General features: G+C 46.8%; 1 protein-coding gene across 1 annotated transcript in view; it reads left to right on the top strand.

Annotated features, from left to right (window-relative positions):
• ACVR1C (activin A receptor type 1C) overlaps positions 1–8,926 on the top strand; it is a 55,547-nt gene extending 46,621 nt beyond the window's left edge. Inside the window, exons 8-9 of the mRNA XM_077320000.1 lie at positions 1,555–1,685; positions 3,706–8,926. Of these exons, the coding sequence (XP_077176115.1) occupies positions 1,555–1,685; positions 3,706–3,831 (257 nt within the window). The 3' untranslated portion in view covers positions 3,832–8,926. The remainder of the gene's footprint in view (positions 1–1,554; positions 1,686–3,705) is intronic.
• Positions 8,927–26,719: the final 17,793 nt, after the last annotated feature.

Here is a 26,719-nt window from a genome sequence, read left to right on the forward strand (position 1 = left end):
GAAGACCAGAGGACAAATTTGCATTGTAGAAGGAACTTTCGGTGAAGGCATATCTGTTCGGTTTCCTCTTTTTAATATAAGCACATACACACTGACAAACCTTATATGTACCCAAGCATGGTGTGATAAGAAACTGATTGCTATGTAAACAGAAAATCCAGTTAGTTTCTGCATTTAGTCAGCTCTTTGTGTGGTAGCAATTCTTTAAACAAAAGAGGACCTATAAAGTATAAGAATATAGTTGGTTGTATCCTATGAGCCCCTTCCATCAAATTGTCCTTGGAGAAAGGTGTCCTTCAAGAAAGAAAAGCTTTTATTCATCGGGGAAAGTCTTTTTCTGTCAGAAAAAAGCCATTCTCCATTGGAGGAAGTCTCCCTTCAGTTTAGCAGAAGGGACACAGTCTTGTATCAGCAAGTGAAGATTTGCAAGGAGTTGTGGTGGGGGTAAGGTGGAGAGAAGGGGAGGACACTCTGCTGTTGCCTCTGAAGGCACAGAAGTAAGGTCAGTAAGAAAGGAAACGAAGTGAGAAAATGGCTTTTACCTTCCTACTTCTCTGTCAGCAGCACATCCAATCCCCACAGAAGGTTTTAGCCCATGCTGTCCTTACAACTGACAGAGGCAATTACAGGCTGTATCCAAACAGTGCCCCCTTCCACATTAGCAATTTTGTTTGGATTTGCATTTTAAGTGCCGCCTTTCTTGTCGGTTTCCGCACTAAAATCTGCCTTTCCAGGCATAGAACCAAACTGCCCTCTAACTTACCCCAAAACACAGAAATTCCCAGTTAATGTTAGTTTGTTTGTCAAGGTGGGATCTATTTTGTGACTGACAAATGGGGAAATGCTTGCGTTTGGGTTTTTACCTGTGGCCGCCATTCTTAGTTTGTGCACACCCTTTTTCTCGTTGCCATTCTCCTTCCCCCTTCCCTCCCTCCCTTTCCCTCCCTCCCTCTCTTCCAAAACATCTGTCTTTTAAAAAAAATGGGTGATGATGTTACAATGCAGTTTCAAGCTGTTAAAAATAGCAGTTAGGCTGCAGCAGTGTTTTTATGCAATAACCTACATTTAAAAAAATCACTTGTGGGGAATGGGTGAGGTGATTGAGGGCACAGAATGGTAGAATTATTTGTAAGCAGGCACCATTTTGCAAAAAACATATTTAAAAAAATGGGAAGGGAGCAAAGCATGATGGGAGGGTGCTTCTTTCAGACTCAGTATGGAAAACATGTTGTGAAAATGTGTGGGAAATAAGAGGAAAGTTCAAATGTAGAAAGCCTGGAGTTGACTTGCAGCAATCCAACGGAAATCCAAAGAGAGTCTAAAACAAGGCATTGTCTCAAATGCAGAAATGGTCTCTGAACATGCTTCTGATTACAGATTACTGCAACAGAATACATAATGGTCATGAAAATGGGTCACATTTGGTGGCAAGAAAAGCTGGTGCCAGGAAGCTGATAATTGGTCAGACATACACATCTTTTAAAAATGTGTTTGTCTTCTGCAATGCTTACAATTGCCTGATATTGTTACCTTTCTACCAATTCCCTCTTCTAGGAATCGTTGAAGAATATCAGTTACCTTACCATGATGTTGTCCCTTCTGACCCTTCCATAGAAGATATGAGAAGAGTAGTCTGTGAACAAAAACTTAGACCAAATATCCCCAATCAGTGGCAAAACTGTGAGGTAAAAATTTCTCATATTTGCCTTTTTCTTAAGGTATATCTTAAAAGTCAGTGTTGTCATTTTGTATTTACTTTGGCTGGCCTCATTTGCTACATGCTTCAGAAGCAAACAAGTCTAAGTATGAGATAATTTTTCGTTCCAAAGGCTTTTCAGAATGGGCAAATCCTATAATGGCTTAAGTACATCTCATTTTATGACTGTCAGAACGTCCCACTGATGTATGGATTTCAGGAGGAAAGGCAAGGTATCCAGACTGATTTATGTGTATGTAAAGAGCTCTTAAGTTGCAGCTGATTTATGGCAGCCCCATAGGTTTACCTCCCAGTAATAAAACCAGTAGAGATGATATTTGACTCTGTGGCAAACAATACAAAACTTGTTTCCCTTGTGTATACTTTGGTGTAGTGGTTAAGAGTAGTGGCTTCTAATCTGGCAAGCTGAGGCTGAGTCCCTGCTCCTCTACATGCAGCCAGCTGGGTGACCTTGGCCTAGCCACAGCCCTGATAGAGCTGTTCTCACAGAGCAGTCCTGTCATGGCCCTCTGAGCCCCACTTATCTCACATGGTGTCTTGTGGGGAGAGGAAGGCAAAGCGATTGTGAGCTGCTTTGAGACTCCTTCAGGCAGTGTAAAGTGGGGTATAAAAACTAACTCTTTTTTTTCCCCATGATAATCAGAAGACCTCTTTAACTATAGTATCTCTATGGGAGTCCCTGCTCTGTATGTTACCACCTTCTGGAATAAAATGGATGGCAGTCAAGGACAGGGAATATTTCTGTGGGATGATTTCACTGCAGAATGCCTTCCACACAATTACTAGTCGAGCACTTATTAAGTTTTTCATGCATCACCAAAACTTTTGCTATTTTCCAAGCTTTCAGGTAATTGTGCAGTGTTTTTGGGTCCTCATTCTCATATCAAGTTGAATTTTTTTTGCTTGCTGATTTGATTTTATTTCATGTTTTATTCTTCCTTTTTATTTAGTGAAAAAGCCCATTGTATCTAAAAATACAACAGGTGCTAGGCCCCCACTCCTGCCCCTGGCAAGCTAGCCAAGGCCTGGAGAGGCCACAGTGAGTCTATTTGGGGCAGGGGGTAGCATGGACAAGCGACTCCCCTCTTCTTCCTGCCACCGCCCCGGGTTGTGCTTCCGATGCCTGGCAAGACTGCAGCTGGAGCAGCTCAGGTCTGGCTCACCCTCTCCCCCCTGGCAGCACCACTGAGGCCTGCTTGGGGCAGGAGCAAGGGGTGGTGGGGCCGTGGTGAGAGCTCTTACCCTCCCTCCCTCTCCACTGGGCCTGCAGTCCCAGACATTCCCCCCTCCCTCCCAGCTCCCGCCCACTGGGCTGGCACTTCTTCCCTATGGAAGAAGTTGGAGGGGGATGTGGCCAGGGGCGGGACATCCTTCCTGATTGGCTGTTCGTTGGACTGGAGGAAATGCACCTACCATTCCACAGTGGCGATCAGCAATTCCCTGGGTATGCAACATTGAAAAAAAAATGAATTGCTAATCTGTTTATAACAAACTATCTGAAGTGGTAGATAATGTTTGTTTTAGGATAGCGGTCCCCAAGCTTTCTCAGGTCAGGGGCCTCCTCCGGAGTGAGGGAAGAGCCGACGGCCCGGGTGCTGCGAAAACGTGCACACGCAATTGCCGTGCATGCGTGTTTTTGCCACCAGGTGGCGATAACGCACATGCGAGGCAACTGATCGTGCGTGTTTTTGCCACTAGGGGCACTAACGCGCATGCGCGGCAACAGCTGCGCCTGCCTCTTCCCTTCCTTCTTGCTGCTTGCGGGGGAAGGCAGGTGTGGCTGGCGGCGGCCCGGTACCGTGGCCTTTGCGGACCGGGGGTTGATGACCCCTGTTTTAGGGTTTACTGGTCTAAATATCTGCCGTGGCTTCTTGGAATTTGTGCCATGTTGTGAAAATGTGTGGGAAATAAAAGGAAAGTTCAAATGCAGAAAGTGCAGGAAAGGCTCCTGAATGTTCTCCTCTCCCCTCCCTTTTCTTTTTCTGAAGGCACTCAGAGTAATGGGCCGAATAATGCGGGAATGTTGGTACGCCAATGGGGCAGCTCGCCTGACGGCGCTCCGCATTAAGAAGACCATTTCTCAACTCTGCATGCAGAAGCATTCCAAAGCTTAAGCCTGCGCACACTTCAAGAAAGGAGAAGGAAATGAATCATTTTGTATTTTGTTTTTGCATTGTTTTGACTGTGCTCTACCTCACTGTTGCAAAGTTTTTAGTGCGTTGTATAGACAACAAAAATCAACTTCTGAAAAAAAAACAACTTTGCTGTATGTTGAAAGCCAGGGTTCATTTTAGGTTGGGGTGTGATGGTGCCACCTGCCTTGGCTTGTATATGAAAAGCAAGTTACAAAAGTGTCCCTCTGTGGTTCCACACACAGTGAATGCTGTCTTGCCAAAATCATCCCAAAGGTACAAGCGCTTGGTAAAGAATCAAAGAAACGATAGTGGTAGTTCAATACCATCGATCATAAGCTTAATATTCTAGCAGCAACCAAATATTAAGTGTATCTTTGGTACACTAAGTTTTGGTTCCTGTCGAGCCTACAAGTTTGGTCCCTTCTTTATGTATCCCAAGTCTTCTGGCTCAGTGAAAAATGTACATCTGTCTTACAACACTTCAGAAGTTAGAATGCTCTTATAGGATCCAATCTGACTTATCTGTTTTTATCCTGAAAGATTCCCACAGGAATTGAGTATTGATGCCCACTCAGGAGGAAAGCGAACTTGCCGTGTTCTCCCTGCGCTGCTGGAGGACCCACAATGATTGTGAGCCCCTCTCTGAAACAGTATATCTCAATAGGCTGCTACCAGGAGGGCAGGTGTCTCTTCTGTTTGAAACCAGAATATGCATTGGTATATCTGTTCTGTCCCAAGATATGTTAGAATGTTCTGGCTGTAGAAAATGTATGCAAAGTGAGACAAGCATACAACTATAATCACAGAGAGAGAGTGAAAGAGAGAGAGAGAGAGAGACCAAATTAAGGCATTGCTGATTTTTCTATAGACTAGCTTCACGTATGTGTACATAATTAATCTTTGGTTCATTAGCCAAGTAAGAAAGATGTTCAACTGGACTTGTATACTGTGAAACTAAACACCTCATTTTATCATTTGTTGCTCTTCAAGGCAGCCATTTATGTTAAGCTTCGTGTGCAAGCTTCTAGTTCAGTCTTGGAAATATCATTAGTCACCTACCTTTCCTTTCAGACTACCAATCACTGAATGTCCCAAAATCTCGGACTAGTATTAATGGGATAAACTAATATGTGAAGATGCATTCAGGACTATGTTAAGCCATCTGTCATACACAGCCATGCTAGACTGGATTTTCCATGGAGTGAGCCCATGTGCTTGGGGCTGTATCGCAATGATCTGTGCTGGGCAGATTTCTCCTGTTATATTTAAGTTATATGAGGAAGTGCCACAGGATCTGCCCCACATACATCATTTTCACATAGCCCCAGTTGTTTAGGATGATATCACAGGAGCTACTCACAGCTGTGCTTCATGTGAAGGACACCATGCATGGAACTCTAAAGCGAAGCTCTTCTAATCCTACAATTTGAAAAGTGGGAAATAGCATAGCCGCCAACCCCCAGTCCAGTACCGGGCCGCAAAGGCCATCATACCGGGCCGCCAGCGGCCGCACCTGCCTCCCTGGTGGCCAAAACGCGCATGCACAGCAGTTGGGCCATGCGCGTTTATGAGCAACTGCGGTAGCCGGGCCACTGGCTCTCCCCCACTCCCGGAGGCGGTCCCCGACCAGAAGAAGGTTGGGGACCACTAGGCTAGAACACCTCAATGCAACTTATTTGGGAACCCCACTTACCTAGTCTCCTGTGTTGCTCCTCGTGTAAGGGGACCAGATTTTAACATTGGTAAAGCAGGACATCATTGACCATGGGGGGTTCTTGATTAAAAATTTGGTCTATATGGAGCAACAAAAAGTTTCATAGAACGCGAAAATAGTATTGTAATATATATATTTTTACTTGCAACATAAGTACAATTGGCCAGGTGCCCCCAGATGTCCCTCCAAAAGTGGGACAACCTGGTCACCTTACCCTCATGTTCTGTCAATACTAAGTTGACATTTCAAAGGAAATCTATGATGGTCAACGGTAGCATGGCAGCAAGCATAGGAAGGGGGCTATCAGTGTTCCCCTGTGAGAATGTTCTTGGTCCATTGCCAAGACTTTGCAAATAGGTCAATATACAAATAGAAGTGCTGATAACTTGTTACAAAGAACAAGCTGAAAGAGGGAACATGGCAGTACTTTAAAAAAAACTGAGCTGATAGAACTTTTGAGTTTATAAATCAGACTCTTCCAAATGTTCCTACTTGGGAGAGGATTTTCCTTGTTTGTAAAACTGCTCACTTTAGAATATCTTGGACTCTGTTGATGATGGAGGAACTATAGACACATCTACTTTGGGATCTGAAACCACTTTCCTTTTTAAAATCAACATTTCTAAAGCAGGGTTAAACCAATCTTTCCATATAGTAAAAAACAGTCGCTTCAAATAAATCTCATGGCTTTTAATAATACTGAATCTATGCCAAACTTTTAAAGTACAGTGAATACGGAAATCATGGATCTCATGCAGTTGCAGATGCCAAATCCTAATAAATTAATGTGTGTGGTTGTTGCTGCATCAGCTCTGTGGAAATCAGCAGAAATTAGATTGTCCTGTTGGAAATGGTTGCTTTAACTCAAGAGCCCAACATCCAAGGAGGCATGGATGCAGCCCCAGTTTGCCCTGTGACATCACTTTTGTCTGATTGTTCATTTCATTTTATCTTGGACTAACTTTTGGCTTAGTGTCGCTGACTTGTTCCATCAGATGATATCTGTGAAGGCTTGTGACTTTGGTATTATGTAACTTCATAGCATTATGCTAAAATAAGAGTCATTGTACATGGTCTAAGGACTGGTTGACTTAAGTATGTAGAGCACTTAATGGCTGTCCACTAAAGAGATGAGCTGTCTTTATGATAAGCCATTGTGCGAGTTGAGCTCTGATGACATGAAAGTTTCATCTGGGGTGATTAAACGGCAGGGGCACCTTCATAGGTATAAGTCAACAGTACCTGTCGAAAAGTACCTGTACGAACTGGCTGTCAAGTCTACCTCTGTGTGACTGGACTGGATTTCAAAATGTCTCTTGAACTTTATAAATCAGACAAGCGGACAAGACAAGTTGCCTTCCCACTTTTTAATTCTCAAATTGAAGGTGACCGGTGGGGGGGGGGGAGGAGTTCAGTGATTAGATCTCTGAAGAGTTTTTTTGCTTCTAAATTGCAGCCATATGTCGCCCAATTTGTACAGAGGGGAAAGAAGCTTAACCCTTTTTCCTGCCTTATTTCCCCAACCCGAAATGATGCTATGGGGCCATTGTTTTTCCCACTGAGACACAGATATAAGCAGCTTTCCCTAGTGAGAGGAAACACTTAAGACACTTTGCCCACCCCACCCAATCTGCAGATGGCAGAGGCATCAACGTTGGCGGCCCATATTTTGCTGGCCCCAGTGACAGCGGGGAGCTGTCTCAGGGTGGTCACCCAAGCTAGTTAAAATCTCTTGCCTAAGGCTATGTTGCTCCAGAATTGCTTTCGTTTCTGCTGTGGACTGTCTTATTGTTTCTCTAATTACTTTCCATTGGATTTGAGTCCAATGGCACCTTTAAGACCAACAAAGATTTATTCAAGGCGTGAGCTTTCGTGGACAAAGCTCACACCTTGAATTAATCTTTGTTGGTCTTAAAGGTGCCATTGGACTCAAATTTTGTTGTGCTATTTCAAACCAAAATGGCTATCCACTTGAACCTACTTTCCATTGGGAAATTCCTCTACTGCCTGTTTTCTTTAAGGTTTTAGTGTTACTGGAGCAAATGGCACATTGTCAGGCCTATCTGGGTTATGTGTGTGTGTGGGGGGGGAGGGTTTAGAACGGTGTCAAAAGGAACAATGGACTTCCAAAAGGTCCCCAGGGTGGACTGTCATGACCACCCCCTTCGTGTAGCGCAAGTTGATTTTTTTCATGCTCCCTATTTCAGCAGCATGTTCTATGACCTACTTCTGTGACCTTTTTCCTGTGTTGTGGGCCTTAGTCCAAAGAGCAAGAAACAGGACTCCATGTGGTTGCTCTTTAAAAATAAAAAAGCACTTTGAGTGCATTCTTAAAACTCCCAGGGTCACATGCAGTTACATCCTAAGAGAAGTCCCATAAACCCTTATTGGGTGTAACTGGTGTACTCTCTTTAAAAAAAAATACCAAGAGTGAGATATTCTTTTATGCGTTGCTTACATCTTCTCCTGTCACTGTTTTTATATCTTATTTTTGAAGCACCATGCCTCTAACCTGTACAGTGGCATACAATTATATCATGTATAATGTGTGGCCTTGTGGAAAAAAATCATTTCAGCTGGCTGCTGCTGCTTTAGCCTGCGTGTTTGCATTTAGAAAGACCACGTTAAGGAAAAGCCTGTTCTGTGGTGCCCTTAATTGTATGAAGCTTTTCAAAAGGGGCCTCTAATTTCCTTTTAAGAAGCACCACCGTGTGTGGGCTCTGCTGGGAAAGAAGTATGGAAAGGCACATATAATTTCTGCAATATATTGACCAAAAGTGCAATAAATGGAATCCAAAGGATCCGAATGTATTAGCCTAAATGTCTATGTCAGAGAAAAGAAGAGTTTATTACAGGGGTGGCCAAACTGTGGCTCTCCAGAGGTCCACGTACTACAGTTACCATGTGCTGGCAGGGGCTCATGGTAATTGTAGTCCATGGGCATCAGGAGAGCTACAGTTTGATCATCCCTGGTTTATTAAATACTAATTGTTGGGGGCAGAGCTCCATTCTAGGTGGGGACTATGTAGCATTCGAATTACCAAGCCTCCGTAAAAGCTGTAAATTTTCTTGAAATAGGAATATTTAATCAGAGCTTCAAACATAGTAAGGCATGGAATGATGAAGTCAGTCATCCTGCTGGGCGTGGTTTAACCTCGTGTATACTGTCACAAGGTGAAATATTTATTTTTTTAAAGATCGCTTAATATTGCTGCTGCCTATGGTTGTAAATAATGTATCAGAATGTTGTATTTTTGTATATCTACTCCCTCCCCTGAAAGTGTATTTTTGTAAGGTGGCAAGTTTACTATTCAGCCTTCCTTGCCATTGTTTCTGTGAAGCATAACCTCTTTTAAATAAACCCACATCATGTCCAGGAATGGGTTCTGTTGTTGTGTCTTTCAAGATCAACTGTTAAAATATTGGCATGGAAGACAGACAGAACTTAGCCTGTATCTTCTCCTCCTGTTCAAAGAAATTGTGAAAGGGGGTTATTATCCAAACCTTTTGAATGTTACGTATAGTGCCATATCCTTTGGTCTTGCTGAGAAATACCTATATAACAGGGTTTTCTGAAAGCTTGGGTTTTCTTGACGGTCCTGGAAAGGTTTCCTGAGTGGGTGGGAGTTAATTAATTTTGTATATATTTTTAAATTTGTTTAACATATATCATGTGATATTTATGTATTTATTTATATTCATATTTTTATACCGCTGCTCCCAGCAAGCCGGCTTGCGGCGGTTTACAAAAAAGTATCACAATTCAGTAAAGACATAACTATTAATAAACAACAATCCTCTACAGCAGGGGTTGTCAACCTGTGGTCCTCCAGATGTTCATGGACCACAATTCCCATGAGTCCCTGCCAGCTGACACTGGCAGGGGCTCATGGGAATTGTAGTCCATGAACATCTGGAGGACCACAGATTGAATACCCCTGCCCTACAGCACACAAGACGGCGGGTTCCTATATGACCTAAAAAAGGGGCAAAAGTCCCTCCCCATGCTCTGGGCATTGCCTTGGGTGTACATGAAATTGAGTTGGCTGACGTAAGGCTCCCGGCAGCATCTAGCTCTAGCACCATGCACAGGAGCTGGGGGGGGGGGTGAGGGACCCAATCATATACCCCGGGACTCCAACCCATCCTCAACCAAACGCCTGGCAAGAGAGCTCCATTTTGCAGGCCCTGAGGAACTTGGAGAGTCCTGACAGGGCCCACACCTTGTCCGGGAGCTCATTCCACCAGGTAGGGGCCAGGATAGAAAAGGCACTGGCCCTGGTTGAGGCCAGGTGTGCCTCCCGGGGCCCTTGGCCCCTCAGCTGATTCATACCTACAGAATGAAGAGCCCCGCGGGGGGCATAAGGAGGTTGGCAGTCCTATAGATAAGTAGAGCTCAAGCTGAGTAAAGCCTGAAGGGTCAAAACCAATACCTTAAACCTGACCCGGAAGCAAATTGGAAGCCAATGGAGTTGTTTCAGCAGTGCGTGAACATGAGCCCTCCAGAGTGACCTGGTAACTACCTCTGCAGCTGTATTCTGCACAAGTTGCAATATCCGGGTCAGGGATAAGGGCAGGCCTACATAGAGCAAGTTACAGAAGTCCCCCATGAAGTTCCCATTTCGTGGTGTTTTGGTTGGTTCTAAGACTCCCACTTAAATAGAGAAACCTGTGGCATGATTATTTCCTTTAATACCTAATAGAACTCCAGCTATTATGCATAATCTGTTAATTTCTCCCTATACCTAGGATATTAAAACGCTGTGGGTAGGATAAAATCAGGGGCCCAGAACTCTCCCAGCAGTGCAGAATGGATAACTCCCTTTGCCTCAATTCTCTAAAGCAATAAAAAGTCCCTCTATTCGTCTTCTTGGTGAGAACAGTGCACCATCTGCTGGCCACAGCATGATTTCATCGAATGGCTGTTTCAACTGATTGGTTAATTTAGTTCTGGGAAAATATGTTCTTTTGGGCAGGTGTTTTGTGGAGTGTTTTTGGCAGTTGAGGGGCAGATTTTTTTGAGGGGAGGGGGTGGTATTGAAGAGCAGCACATTCAATAGTTTAAAATTACCCGAAGATCCTTTTCACCCCCCGTTTTGGAGTGAAACCCTGAATCACAGGAGTTACAACCCTGTGTGTGAATAATAACATGTGACTTTGTCTAAGTAATTTAGGAACGCCGGTCCCCAAGTGGGACTTGGAGATCCCCCACAATTACAGATAATTTCCAGATTAAAGAGATCAATTCCCCTGGAGAAAATGGCTGCTTTGATTAACGGACTCCATAACATTATACAACACTGAGGCCCCACCCTTCCCCAATTTCTGACCACTCCCGGCTCCACCTCCGAAGTCTCCAGGTATTTCCCAACCCAGAGCTGGCATCCTTAAATGTGATGAATCTGGTTGTTCATATCTTGCTAACATGACGTCTGGAAGCTGAGCAGTTTGTAAGGTAAGAAGCACCACAAAGGGACTAAGCTATACTTTGATTAGAATTTTAGAAGTCTGGCAGTCAGAAGGAAATACGTTCTTGTGCAGAATCTGGACTCTTAGTCTTCTTTGTGTGTAATCAGTGATAATGCTTGGATAGTTTAGCAGAAGGCATTATCCACAGAACTAGTTTGTCCGTCAACATTTGAGAACAGGAGAAGAGGAGGTAAGAGCCTGTAAGAGAGGGGAGAGGGTGGGTGGGTGGGGGGAGGCATGGATGAAGATTTGTGCAGGTTTAACCAATGGCTTTTTTTTGTCAAGCTACATGTGAGGTCCATGTACCAACATGCTTTTCTCGATGGACTGAGCAACAAACTTGGAGCCAGTGGTTAAGAGTGGCAGCCTTTAATCTGGGAAGCTGGGTTTCATTCCATGATCTTCCTCATGAAGCCATCTGGGTGATCTTGGGCCACTCACAGCCCTGAAAGTGCTGTTCTTACAGAGCAGCAACATCAGAACTCTCTCAGCCTCACCTACCTCACAGGGTGTCTGTCATGGGGAGAGGAAGGGAAGGTGAAGTTCTCACAGAGGAGTCCTTTCAGAGATCTCTCAGGAATGTGCAAATATGCAAAGGTATAGTATGGACTGGGGAGTTGTTAGGTTTAACTGGATTTTAAGGGCTAGCGAAGAGTTAGAGACATGATAGGATATAGGAATATTTTGAAACATTATTTTACATGGGGAAAATGTTGACAAAATTATGAATTCTTATTGGTGTTAATTTTAAGGTTAGGTTTAGGCTTACCTTAATTATGGTTCTGGTTGGGAAGTGGTTGGGGTTAGAGGGAGTGATAGGACCAGTGAAGGATTAGAGATATGGTTAGGAGATGCTACGGGATGTATAAATATTTTTATTTTACATTATTTTACATGAAAAAAGACATGAAAAATTATGGATTCATCCCAAGCCTTCTGGAGGACAGAACAGCTAAGTGGCCAACACCACTCTACTCTCCCGGGTTGAATAATTATACAGATTTTTTGTCGCACTTCCAAGCTGTGTACTGTGACCTACAGAAGCTAAGACAGGCCAACCATTAAATCTGGCTCCTGCAGCAGGAAAAAACCTCAGTAGCAGCATATACTGCACAAGATCTAGACCGGAACAAGGCTCTCTGCAAGACCAGTACCTGGAGGGCCACTAAGATGAGGTCCTGGATGAAGTCACCAGGGTAGAGTGCCCTGCTTCCCTGGATGCCCTGATTGACTTGTACTTGTGAAATGATGGTCACCTAGAACAGTGGTCCCCAACCGGCGGGCTGTGGCCTGGTGCCGGGTCGCGAAGGCCTGGGCGCCGGGCCGCGGCTCCCTCTCCCCACCCCATCCCCCGCAGTAAAAAACTTCCCAGGCTGCAAGCTTGCGGCACGGGAAGCTTCTTACTGCGGGAGGGGGGAGAGGGAATCAGGGCCGCGCCCGCGGATTGCGCGGTTTTGGCTGCGCATGGCGCATGTGTGCCATTCGGCCGCGCATGCGCGATTTCGGCCGCACACGGTGCGTGTGTGCATGTGCAGCCGGGCCGCGCTTGCGCAATCCACATGCACGGCCGCGCATGCACGGCATGCGCGGCGGGCAGTTGCCCTGCCGGTCCCCAGCCTCAAAAAGGTTGGGGACCACTGACCTAGAAGACAAGAGGTGTGCATCATTGCACTGGGACATCATTGCACTGGGGTGCATTTACAGCTTCCAGTCTCCTTACTCAAGCCATCACCTGGCAAGCCTTTGTACCTTCCAGTCTCCTTACTCAAGCCATCACCTGGCAAGCCTTTGTACCTTAGGGCAACGTGCCTGTGCCACAGATGCCACAAGGAGAGAACAGTGCCACAGATCCAACTTATGCCTTTACTGTGTGGGGTTCAGGGCATTACACCTATGCATGCCCTGAAAAACAGAAGGGGCTGTTAAACTCTCAACTCCAGGCTGCAATGGGCCTAACTATCTTGGGAGAACAACAAAACTCCCTAGCCCATCTGGTGCAGGACCCTGAGACTTGCTGATTCTAGTCAAACTATATCCTCCTGGGGGCCCATGCACTAGTGGACTCTGGAACATCCCGCTCCTATATGGACATGTCATTTGCTTTCCAACATTTGGTTCCTTTGCGTATCAAGGCTGCAGTCATCCAGGTGGAGGCTATTGATGGATGTCCACTTCATTCAGGACCCGTCACAGAAGAAACCCAGCTCCTTACGCTGCACCATCAGAAGACACTTTGTCTGAATATTACTCATATGCCTCAGTTTCCTCTGGGCATGGGCATGGATGAGCTGGAAAAGCACAAACCTCTGATTACCTGGACACACCAGGAGTTGCATTTTCGAGTTCCTTGCGCACACCAGGGAGCAGAAGTGATGTTAGGGGTCACAACCTCCGAGACTCCACCCAGCCTTCCTGCCAACTATACACCCTTCCAGGATGTCTGTGAAGAGAAGGGCAAAGACCAACTTCCACTGCATCCCCCCTTTGACTGCAGCATTGACCTACAACCCCAGACACCTCTTCCAGTAAGCCAGCTCTATTCCCTGACAGCCAGAATGAGAAGTGTTGCACAAGATCCTGGCCAAGAATCTATAGTGGGGGTTCATCCAAGCATCCACATCTCCGACATTAGCACCTGAACCAGGGGTAGTCAAACTGCGGCCCTCCAGATGTCCATGGACTACAATTCCCAGGAGCCCTTGCCAGCATTTGCCAGCGAATGCTGGCAAGGGCTCCTGGGAATTGTAGTCCATGGACATCTGGAGGGCCGCAGTTTGACTACCCCTGAGTCCTGAACTTTTTGTGAAAAAGAAGTGGAGAGACCTCCACCTTCTCAATGAATACCGTGCTCCAAATAAGATTACCATCCAAGCCCGTTACACACTACCACTAATCTCTGAGCTCCTTGGATGAGTAAATTGGACCTCCAAGGGTCTTACAACCTTATTTGCATTCAAGAGGAAGAAGAATGGAAGACGTCATTTAGCAAGTATGAACAATTTGACTATCTTTAGCTTCTGCGGTGCTCCTGCTGTTTTTCAGAGGTTGTATGCCAAGTTGGAGAAATGTGCCTTCCAGAGACCGTCATAGACTTTTCTAGGTCATTGAATTCTGCAACAGAGAGTTCAGAGGGACCCAGCCAAGACTGAAAGCATCCCCAATTGGTACCCACCCCGGAACTGCAAGGATCTTCAATGGTTTCTGAAGTTCATTCATTATTACTGCCAGTTAATCGTCTAATAACCCTCCTTGACTGTCCAATTAACAAAGTCTTTCTGCCCTCAGGAACCACTACAGTGCACTTCAGCTTCTCAACAGGCTTTCCAGATGCTGAAGGTGTGCTTCACTGCTGATCTGATCCTTCAGCATCCAGACCTCATACTTCCCTTCGTGGTAGAGACTGATGCTTCCAGTGCTGCACTAGGAGCCATGATGTGACAGCAGGTATCACCCACAGATCCATTACACCCATGCACATATTACTCCTCTCCACTGACCCCTATGGAACAGAATTAAACCATTTGGGAGTGGGAGCTGCTCACCAAGAAGGTTGCCTTTGAGACCCGGCAACATCATCTTGAGGGAGCCCATTACCCAGTGCAGGTTCGAACTGACCATTGATTGCAGGAACGCCTGCAATTGGCACACCGGCTTAATCAAAGACAGATCTGCTGGTCCCTCTTCTTTTCCTGTTTCAATTTTGTTGTGCGGTACATGCCCAGTGGCTGGATGGAGTCACTGAAGCAGCCGGTGCAAACTTAAATAGACTCCGGGGAATGGTAGAGGACAGGAAGGCCTGGAGGATCATTGTCCATGGGGTCGCGATGGGTCGGACAAGACTTCGCACCTAACAACAACAACATACCCAGTGCCCAGAACCAGTGGGCTGATGTCCTGTCCTGCTGACCAACTTCATGCCCCTGTTTTAGTCCATGCCTTTCATCAGATGCACCAGGACATCTTCCTCTCTGTGTGTGTGGGTTGTGTGGAGGGTAATGTTGCAAGCCCAGGTCCTGAGAACCAATGGTCACAGCCTATGTTTGACAGGCGGGTGCTGACCCCATAGGCCCTATGGCATAGGGGAAAGGGAAAGGTGAGGCTGACAGGGTGGAGGGAAAAGTAAGGATCAGAGGAATGGACTGGAGTCTTGAGAGGGCCAGAGGAGGTTTTCTAGTCAGGAGGGAGAGGAGGTTAAGGGCAGCTCAACCCCCCTCCCCTCCCATGCTGAGGCCTGCGGAGAACTAGACAATGACACATAAGATGGCAGAAAGCAGCACCCCCCACCCCCAGGGGATGGCCTCCAGATGTGACATTTCAGTACACCATGAGAGTTTTCTTCATGGGTTGGCAGGGGATGTGTTCTGGTAACCAAATATTGCTTGGTGCCCTGAATACAGTCAGGTGTTGCATACTTTTCTGTAGAAGAAAAGAGTCACTTTGAAGCACTTCCCAAACGGGGGCCTTCCTTGCAATCGAGACAGAATCTGGATTGTTACAAGAGGGGTAGGAGAATTGACACATTCATGTCGCAAAACGAGATGGCATGCTAAGATACACAGAGAAAGCTGTCGAGTTGCTCATTTAGGTCCTTCCTGTCTGAGTCAGAGTTCTAGAGCCAGTTTATGATATAGGAAACCAGATCATGTTTTCGTTCTGAGGCATGCCTTTAGCAGAAACACAACTCTGTGTTTTCATGCTGTCAGAAGAGCTGACTGAATTCTATAGGAAAGGGATCTGTCCTGAATTTATATGTAGGGCTGTCAGTGGGTTAAAGAAATGTAGGATGAATTTCTCACCTGCATTTCAAGCCATGGATCGATTCATTTAAATCATTTTAACAAATCATCATATTAACGGCACTTCTATTTACTAGGCTCTTCTGAAGTACTGAATGGATGTTTTCCTTATGCGGGGTATGTAGTACCTCTAGGTAGGGATGCCAGCGTCCAGGTGGGACACGGGGACCCCCTGGCATTACAGCTCATCACCAAACTACAGAGATAGGTTCCTCTGGCAAATATGGATGCTTTGGAGCAGGGGTAGTCAAACTGCGGCCCTCCAAATGTCCATGGACTACAATTCCCAGAAGCCCCTGCCAGCGAATGCTGGCAGGGGCTTCTGGGAATTGTAGTCCATGGACATCTGGAGGTCCGCAGTTTGACTACCCCTGCTTTGGAGTATGTATCCTATGGCATTATGCCCCACTGAGGTCCCCGTCTTTCCTGGGCTCAGTCCCCAAACCCCAGGAGTTTCCCAACCTGAATCTCGCAACCCATACCCCCCCTCCCCTCACACACACAGAGACACACCAATTCACTTCCAGTGGTCAGGGGGATGTAGCAACCCTCGTGGCCTGATTTCCAGTGAGGAGCTGGCAGTTGAGAGAAACATTCAACACCAGTGCCACAATTGCAATCCGGATCCTACCTGCTCCCACCCCACAGCTGCTGTTTCATCAGATCTTAAAATCTAAGCAGGATTAGCCCTTGTTAGTATTCAGATGGGAGGCTGCCAGGGCTGCTATGTAGAGACAGGCAATGATAAGGCAGCTATGAATGTCTCTTGACTTGAAAACCCCCCGTGAGAGGTCACCATAAGCTGGTTGCAATTTGATGGCACTTTCCACCACCCAATCAGAGATCTTCAAGGTCACATCTAGCTGGGTCCTTCCATAATGTAATTTAGAATGAACAGGAAGAGACTAACACATTCTAGGCACTACAGATGGCAACCCCAAGAGCAGCGGTCCCCAACCCCCAGTCCGGAGACCATTACCAGGCCGTGGATCAGTCGGTACCGGGCCACGGCTCCTCTTCATCCTCCTCCCTGGCTGCTGCCTTGGGGGCTGCCCTGCCACTCTGCTGCCAGCTCACCTTTGGTGCTCTCCAGCGGCTGCCACGGCTGGGGCTCCTCCTCGGCATGCCACTGCACAGCTGCTGCTGGCAGCGCCCCCCAGTGGGCGGCTCAGGGGCTGCCACACTGCTGCCGGCTCACCTTTGGTGCTCTCCAGCAGCCGCCATGGCTGGGGCTCCCCCTCAGCATGGCACTGTGCAGCTGCAGCTGGCAGCGCCCCCCAGTGGGCGGCAGGAAGTCAGGGGCACCAGCAGGAAAGCAAGGGGCTCAGGCAGCGGCGGTAGACAATCCCCCCCCCGGGCCTCAGTAAAATTGTCAAGCGTTGACCAGTCCCTGGTGATAAAAAGGTTGGGGACCACTGCCCAAGAGGGAGCGGTATATAAATCAAACAGTAAATATAAGGGACAAGATATGCTCAGATATCAAGCAGGTATGCCTTCAGTTCTCAGCCTCATCATAAAGCATACTATTAATGAATCAACTGAAACCCAATCAATTAAAGCTTGTAGAGCTAATTAATGCATAGGCAAAGTGGTTTTGTTACAAGTCATAGGAACACGTCTCTCTGACTGCCCAATACTTCAAGTTTGTAATCCGTAGTGATTCAAATCCATACATCCCACTGCACAACGCAAAGTCACTGGAGCCTCATTTGGGATTAGTGACAGTGCAGTTCTAAACCGTGTTGCATCCGTTTAAGCTGTGCATTTAGAAGGGCATAGCTCTGTTTACGATGGCACTGCAACTTCATGGGATCCCCTTGAGCTATTTTCTTTTTTGTAAGCCATCAATCCCCTAGGCCAGTGGTCCCCAACCCCCGGTCCGGGGACCGGTACTGGGCCACAGACCAGTTGGTACCGGGCCGCAGCTCCTCCTCATCCTCCTTCCCAGCTTCTGCCTCGGGGCTGCCCTGCCACTCTGCTGCCGGCTCACCTTTGGTGCTCTCCAGCGGCCATCATGGCAGGGGCTCCCCTTCGGAGTGGCAGTGCACAGCTGCTGCTGGCAGCGCCCCCCAGCGGGTGGTGGGAAGTCAGGGGTGTCGGCGGGAAAGGAAGTGGAGCAGGGTCTCAGGTGGTGGTGACGTCCCTTGGCAAAAGAATATCCCCCCCCCCGCGCCTCAGTAAAATTCTCAAGCGTTGACTGGTCCCCGGAGATAAAAAGGTTGGGGACCACTGCCCTAGGCCACCAGCAGAGGACGGGGGGCTAGGATTGTCAGATCCAGTTTGAGACCCTCCTGCAGATTTTGGGATGCCTAGGGACAACAGGGACCTCAGCTGGATATAATTCCATAGAGTTCACCCTACAAAGCATCCTTTCTCTCCAGGGGAACGGCTCTCTGAACTCTGTAGATGAGCTATGATTCTGGGGGATTCCTAGGTCCCACCTGGAGGCTGGCAGCCCTTGAGGAGAACCCCTCCTTGTCCCCTCCCTATGTGAGTAGTAACGTAACATGTTTGTATCTGAGTCATCGCCTTTCAAAATGCTTAAAAAGGGGAAGTTGCTTTTCTAGTGAATCACTCTGCTGTTGCTTTTAAATAGAACAACCAGGGAACTCAAATTCTGTTGGAAGGACATAGAAACGGCCCTCCACAAAGATTGTGTGTTTACTTACGAAAGCTCTCTAGAAGTACTTCAGATTGCATTAGAAGCACTTGATCTCAATAATGTCCTCAAAGAGGTCTGGATTCAAAGCTGCTTCATTTATTGATACATGATAATGGGGAGGAGAGTTGGCTGAATTGTTCATCTTCCATTGCTGACCACTTAGTTGAACAGAAGAGGGTATTGATGTGCCCGGGGGTGGTGTTGGGGGGGGGGGGTGTGGAGCAGGCAGAGCTGGATTTATGTGCAAGTTCCAAGAGCTACAGTTTTGGTCATGTGGAGGGGGGGTTCCCTCTAAATACAACAAATCACTAAAATTACCGAACTGGCATTTAGGGGTAATGTTATAGGGCCCTTTTAATTTGGCATAGGTCAGTGCTAGAGGAGATCAGCCCTGACTGCTCCTTAGAAGGCCAGATCCTGAAGATGAAACTCAAATACTTTGGCCACCTCATGAGAAGGAAGGACTCCCTGGAGAAGAGCCTAATGCTGGGAGCGATCGAGGGCAAAAGAAGAAGGGGACGACAGAGAATGAGGTGGATGGATGGAGTCACTGAAGCAGTCGGTGCAAACTTAAATGGACTCCGGGGAATGGTAGAGGACAGGAAGGCCTGGAGGATCATTGTCCATGGGGTCGCGATGGGTCGGACACGGCTTCACACCTAACAACAACAAGGCCTGTTATTGTTGTCAGCCTTTCAGTAAAGTCAGACTCTTGGCGATCCCAAGGCACAGCCACTGCCATGATCCTCGATCCCACACCGTCTCCCTCAGCCATGCAATGTTCTGACCCGTGTCCATTCTGATCGCGTCCAACCACTGTGCCCTCTTTCAGACTGGTGTTCTTTTTCCACTGGCCAGTCGACAAGAACTGAACCAACAAGAGAAGAATCGATTCAGTTTATGGCCTAAGCATGTCTTAATCCAGCCCTGGAAGCAGGACAGGATGTGCAGGACAAGTCACCATTTGTCATTGGCTCAGGTGGGTATTTGAGAAGCACAAAGCAAGTTGATAATAATGTATTAATTAGGACTAGTTTGGGTTTTGTTTTGTTTTCTGGAAGCTCTCTTGGAAGTCAGTTGAGATTCAAAAAGATGCAAACTGGGAGTTCCATTTATAGAGGATCTCAGTGTTATTTTTTCCTAACTAGCAGGTTTGTGGGAACTCAATTTGGACTGGGACCCATGTTTGGGTAGGGGGGGTCTTTCCCCTTAAGACTATTTTCCTAACAAGAGCAGTACCTTTGACCCAATGGGGCAAATAGTGGTCCCATGATGCTCCTTCAAAGTTATAAAAATAGGCTCAGGGAGAGGTCTAAACAACCCTTATATATTTTTATTTATTATTACATTTGTATACTGCCCTCCTCTAAGGCTCAGGGTGGTTCACATAAAATGTAAACAACAATATATCGAAAGTGATTATAATGAATGAAAGTTAACAGTAATAATAACAGTAATAGAAAATTACATTCTAACAGAGTAAACAATCTAACAGACTTATGGTTGGTCAGATCCGTTGTATGAGTTCAGGGGAGGGAGGTTCCAGGGCCCAGTAGATGCTGTTTAGCTTTGGTCGACCTCAACCAAATGCCTGGTGGAGGAGCTCCCTTTTGCAGGCCCTGTGGATCTGTTTTAGTTCTGTTAGGGCCCTGATCTCCTCTGGGAGCTCGTTCCACCAGGTGGGGGCCAAGACAGAGAAGGTTCTGACTGAGGTCAATCAGACTTCCTATCTTGGTGACCATCCTGATATGACTGAAAGGTGTAGTCTGCATAGTGTAGTCTGCATGGGACTTTTTACACAGTCCCAGTTCGAATGAATCCCTCCTGTCTACACTGAAATCGATTTCCATTTTGATTTGGGGCACTTTACATTTTCCATCTGGAACATGCATGATTGACCCGGAGTGACCCTACTTTCCCCCCGCGATATCCAGAATTGGATATAACCCTTGATATTTGAGAACCCGGCATCAGGAAGTGTGCAGATTTTTGTTTTTTTTTAATTAACTCCCTTCTCCGTGCCTCATAGCAAAGAAGTCTTCCCTGATTGGCCAGGGCGTCAGTTCAAAGACTTCCTGGTTCTCGGTTGCAAAGCTTGTCTTAAAGTGACTGTGCTCCAGAAGTGGAAGCCCTAACTTCTCTCAGCAGAAGCTCCAGAAGCCCTAACTTCTCTCAGCAGAGATTTATCCCCCCTCCTCTGCTGTCTCCAATCCTCCCCCCTCCCGCCCCTGTTCAAGAAAAGAAAGAGGCTCCTGCTGTGCTTGGCTTCCCTCCCCATTCTGAGCTTCCCTAATCACGTGCAGAACACTTTCTGTTTCAAGGGGGGAATAGAGGAAGATTTGAGTTCAAATCAATCTGAATTCAGCAGGATCCACAACGGAATAAACAAAGAAAGTGCAGAATCAGCCGTAGTAAATATATTCAGAAGTATAAAAATGTTGGTCTGAAGCAGCAGAACAAATCTTTGTATGCTTATTTTTGGCAATACACAGATCTTGATCATAGCCTTAATCCAGTCTCAACTGTTATCACACACAGCTATTATCTCTTATGCATCTTCATTCTAGCCAGCCCTTCCTGGCTATATATTGAGGATATTCTGTTTCACTGTATCTGACTAAGTGCGCATGCACATGAAAGCTTATGCATGTATTCAAGATTTGTTGGTCTTCAACTGGACTCAAAGCTTCTTTCTAAATTCGGCAGAAAGGCCTGGCCAGTCGTCTACAGCAGCTGCTCTGCCTTATCTGTGCCCCTAGTGGCTGCCATGCAGAACTGCATCAGAGGATTTTTTTTTAAGAAGATTCATTTTGTGACTGGCCACTTCTGGATCACTTGGGCATGAAATTGGTCACTCTGGGGAGGCAGGTAGTTGTGAGTTCCTGCACTGTGCAGGGGGTTGGACTAGATGACCCTGGAGGTCCCTCTCAACTCTATGATTCTATGACTGAAGCACAATTCTCTAATTTTTAAAGTGTCATATTAATTGATTGATTCCTTCAATTTATATTCTCTAATTCTTTTTTTTAAGTGTAATATTTATTTATTCCTTCAATTTCTGTGTAACCGGGAATAAACTTTTTTTGGGTTTGCGATACGCAACAACATCAAAAAGGGGAAGAGGTTTTGGATCGCTGAGGACGACAACCACATGAGTCATTTCACTTAAGCCCGTGAAGGGATGACGCTATCCCTGTGAGAACTGTCTGGTTTGTGTTATGCAGAAAAACAAGCAGATGGTTCACTTTTCTCCTACAAAACAGTGGTGCCCTCCACCCTCCATCACTTTAATTGCATGCACCTAGTAAGAGAGGATGGTATAGAAATTCGGCCAGTAACACTGCTTGGAAGGAACTGTCTCATTGATTCTTCAAGAGTCAATTGTTTTTTCCCCAGTTCTTGAATCGGTTTAGAGCTAATCTTTGGGTCAGCGTTCGGAAGGATCCGTCTTGTGTGGGCCTGGATTTCCACAACTGTTGGCTTTTTAAAATTATTTTCTAAATTGCTTTGCAAATGCACAGAGCCTGATCTTAAAAGCCACCCCGCTGTAAGCGGGCAGGTAGCTTTCACTCCCGTTCATCCGTTCATTGATCTCTGCCTCCGAGGCTTGGCAGCAGGTCTGATTGCTGTGAGGATTGATTGGCTCGGCTGCTAGACATGGTTGTTCTTTTTTTTCTTTTTTAGCTGGAGCTATAAATAACTTAGCAGGAGAAAAGGAAATGTAAAGAGGATGAAATCGAGGCCGTGGGATAGGAAATGGGGGGAAAGAGAGACATATTGATGGGGAGCAGAGAGAAAAGGGTGCAGAGATTCAGTTGGCCAAACTGTGGGGGAGGAAGTTTTCTCCCTCACTTTGTGGTGCTCCTGGGTGGACCAGAACTTCTCCCAGGAGATGTGGGTCCACTCAAGTGACAAGAAGGTGTGTGTGCACGCTACCAGCTTGGCGTAGTGGTTAGGAAAGCAGACTTCTAATCTGGCGAGCCAGGTTTGATTCCATGCTCCTCTCCCACACGCAGCCAGCTGGGTGACCTTGGGCTCACCACAGCACTGATAAAGCTGTTCTGACTGAGCAGTGATATCCAGGCTCTCTCAGCCTCACCTACCTCACAGGGTTGTTGTGGGGAGAGGAAAGGGAAGGCAAATGCAAGCCGCTTTGAGACTCCTTCGGGTAGAGAAAAGCAGCATATAAGAACCAACACTTCTTTTTCTTCCACCCTATAATTATCCTAATGTAAGCTACTGGGGATGAAGACGAAGGCAATATTTTTTACTATGTAAATGGTGGTTAGATAAGAGATCCTTTTGCCCATGCTCCACACCAATGCACATCTGCCCAAAGCTACTGGTGTCCTACCTAGCCCCAGAAGATCTGGCTACAGTGATGTCTATAAGGGTCATCTCCAGACTGGATTACTGTAATTCACTCTATACAGGGCTACCCTGGGCCCTACTCCAGAAATTACAATGGGTACAAAATACAGCAGTTCAGGTCCTCATGAGGACACCGTGGAGGGTTCCAACAGCTGCATTGGTTGCCCTCCAACAGCTGCATTGGTTGCCAGTGGAGATCCAGACCAGGTTCAAGATGCTGGTCTTGACCTTTAGGGCCCTATGCAGTCTGGGCCCTGTGTATCTGGGGGACCGCCTCTCCCAATATGTTTCTCAGAGAGCATTATGCTCAGTGAATACTACGTTGCTGGTGATCCTTGGCCTTGGTTTAGCTTAATTAAGGAGTGGAAGAACCTCTTGTGGCGCAGAGTGGTAAGGCAGCAGACATGCAGTCTGAAGCTCTGCCCATGAGGCTGGGAGTTCGATCCCAGCAGCTGGCTCAAGGTTGACTCAGCCTTCCATCCTTCCAAGGTCGGTAAAATGAGTACCCAGCTTGCTTGCTGGGGGGTAAAATAGTAATGACTGGGGAAGGGAATGGCAAGGCCACCTTGTATTGAGTCTGCCATGAAAACGCTGGAGGGTATCATCCCAAGGGACAGACATGATTCTTTGCTTGCACAGGGAATACCTTTACCTTTAAAGTTCCAAGACTGCCCACAGGCTCTACAAGATCTGATTGCCCCTTGTGTACATTCTGATTCTTCTGTCCCACTCTGGGAAGAGGGGAACCTGATCTTTCTTTCTTCTTTCTTTCTTAATTATATTTATATACCGCCCTCCCCAAAGGCTCAGAGCAGTTTACATAGAACTTAGAAACTATACAAGAAACAATCCATACATATAAATAACTAGAACATGAATATTCCAAAACAGAGGTCCTTGATCTTATGGACTCTGGGGTCACTACTGGAATTTTGAAAAAGAATAACAACATGGCTGCCACGGGGTGGGAGGAATGCCTCTCAAATGCTGCGAGATTTCACACCATTGGGTGTCTGGGGGTTCTCAGATAAGCAACTGCTTCACAATGAGTATTCTCTGCACAAGGAGAATGGTGATGGCTCCCTAAATCTCTCCTAATACGAAGAAGTAGAAGAAAACCATGCATGGTTATCTGCTTTCAGGAAGGGATGTTTCGTTTCAAGGGGACAGTACATCTGGAAGGAGCATGAAGAAAGGTGTCCGTGTCCAGAGACATCAGAATGCCAGTCGTCTATGGCTGACACAAGCGGACAAAATGAACTCAGAACTTTGCTAGTCAATCCACTGTCAGGGAGTGGCTTGAAGGTCTTGGGCTTTTTGTTTTCTTGTTCAACTGGGTCTTATCCCAACTCAAGAATTAATTGAGTGTCAGGACAGACATTCTGCAATGTTGGCTGCTGCTGTGTTAGAACCTGAAGCAGTATTTTTTTCTAAAAAAAATGAAAATAATCAGACTGCCTCAGATAGATTTGCAAACGTCACCCTAAAGACCCCTAGGGACTGTTTGAAGCGTGTGCACGTACCCCACTGCAGAAGAGCTTTCTCAAAAGCACCTGACCACATTTCTGATCAGGCCGACACATTTTCATAGTTTACAGGAAACAAGACAGCAAATGACAGGACCTTTTTTTCTGCTCTTGAAAAGGTAGGAAACCAAAGAGGGTTGGGGAACAGGAAACAAAAGAAGTATCTGTCAGTCCAATATGACTGAGAAGCTCTAAGAAAGGAGCTTTCTAAAATGTGGGTATTTTTTGAAGGCAATCTGCCAATACCTCCACATTTGGAAGGGGGCTTCTACAATAGTGACCTTTTAATTCAATGTGCATTTTTATGACTGTGGAATTTAGATCCCCCGCCCCCAATTCTGTTATGGGGATGTTGTAATTTCCCCGCTTTTGAAGAGAATAAAAAGTGCCTTTCTACTTTCTGTTGCAATTGTGTTGTCTATAACATGGTCGCAAAAGTATTTTATTTATTTAATTGTTTCTTTGTCTTTATATACTGCCCTACTCTGAGGTTCAGGGTGGTTTACATCAGTGGTCCCCAACCTTTTTCCGGCTGGGGACCGGCGGGGCAACTGCCCCGCCCGCGCAGCGCGCATGCGCAGCCCCGCAGCGCGCATGCGCGGACGGACCGTGCATGCACACATGCACAATGAACAGCTGAAATCGCACATGCGTGGCACTTTCGTGCATGCACGCATGCGCGAAAGTGCCGCACATGCGCGATTTCAGCCGCACATGCGCGATGCGCGGCGTGGCCCTGATTCCCTCTCCCCCCCTCCCGCAGTAAGAAGCTTCCCAGGCCGCAAGCTTGCGGCCCGGGGAAGTTTTTTACTGCGGGGGGGCAGGGAGAGGGAACCGTGGCCCGGCGCCCTGGCCTTCGCGGCCTGGCAGCGGGCCGCAGACCGCAGATTGGGGACCACTGGTTTACATAAAATGTAGAAAACAATACATGGTTTGATGGAAAGGGAGGGATTCCGTGGTACAAGCAATGTGCCTCAGACAAGCACTCTTGAGTTCACCTGTGCTGCCAGCTCTTTCTGGACATCCCAAGACTGGCCCTCCCTCAGCCAATGAGTCTCCCACTCTGAACTCCATGCTTGGACACAGCCCACTGTGTTTGAGGTCTTTCTGCCACCTTGGAAAAGTCGGTTTGCTCACTGGCTGGATGGCTGGAGTTTAGGGGGAAAGGAAAGATGCGGTAAACATTAGAGTGCATGAAGTGCATGAAGCTGAGGCAGAACTGTAAGCACCACCTGGGAATGTCTGCTTCCAGGTGGGACTTGGGGATCCACCAGAGTCAGGAGTGGTATAAGAATTCACGGGGGCTGTAGCACCAGAGCCAGTTTAAGGATTTGCAGAGCCTTGCAGAGTACAATTGCAGAGGGGGCAGCCAGACTGGGGACAGAGGGGGACCCCCACAGTGTCCTTAAAGAGGAAAAATAAGAAGCTATGGCCCTGATCCATGGGGGAGGGCACTGCATGGGGCCCCTGGAAGTGTGGGGCTTGTAGGACGTGCTACATGTTGTACATGGATAAACCGGCCCTGCCCAGAGTCACACCACGTTGCCAGAGTGCAAAGATCAGTTCCCCCTGGAGAAAAAGCATGCCCATGGGTGGACTTTCATTGTACCCCACTGAGATCCCAGTCCTCCTGAGGCTCCTTCTCCAAATTGCAGGAATTCTCCAACCTGGATCTCACAACTCCGCCCACCCACAGGTGGCCGAGGGGGACCTTGCAACCCTGTGCCACTGCTTTTGAGCACATCACCTACTTCCCCTTGTGCCTTGCTGTTCATGTAGATACGCAGTGTTTTGTGAGCCTGCTCTTTGACACCCTTGCCAGAAACCATTATCCTTGTGTAAAGATATCAAGATCGAAAGGAATAAAACGAGATCGTTCTGAGCAGTGTGACACTTAGGTGCCAGGACACGAAGCTCAAATTCTTGCTCCGTTTTTTGCGCCTGACACAGACTCAGATGAAAATGCCCTCTTGCCCAGCAACCACCAGGGCCTCTCTTGGAAGATGCTCTCCCCCCTCATGCCTTCTTCTTTAATCATTTTTAATTTATTTTAGAATCCCAGAAATCTTGGGGTACGGTGGGTTAGCAAACTTCGATGAGCAAGTGAAAGAAACAACAAACTCGTCAAATGCAAGGACGACTTTTAAGCCAGGTGGTTTTTTAGACACAAACACCAAAGGGCACAAAAACTGTGTGGCAAGAGTTATTTCCGTTCACTCCCAACAAATGGTCCTGGGCGGGGGGAGAAATAAGCAGATTGCTTTAACTTCAAGGCCCCAAAACCTGCAAGCTTAAAAAGAAACACTAAGTGATCTGTGAGAGGAGATTT

Source organism: Paroedura picta, chromosome 2, assembly GCF_049243985.1.
Source record: "Paroedura picta isolate Pp20150507F chromosome 2, Ppicta_v3.0, whole genome shotgun sequence".
NCBI classification, from domain to species: domain Eukaryota; kingdom Metazoa; phylum Chordata; class Lepidosauria; order Squamata; family Gekkonidae; genus Paroedura; species Paroedura picta.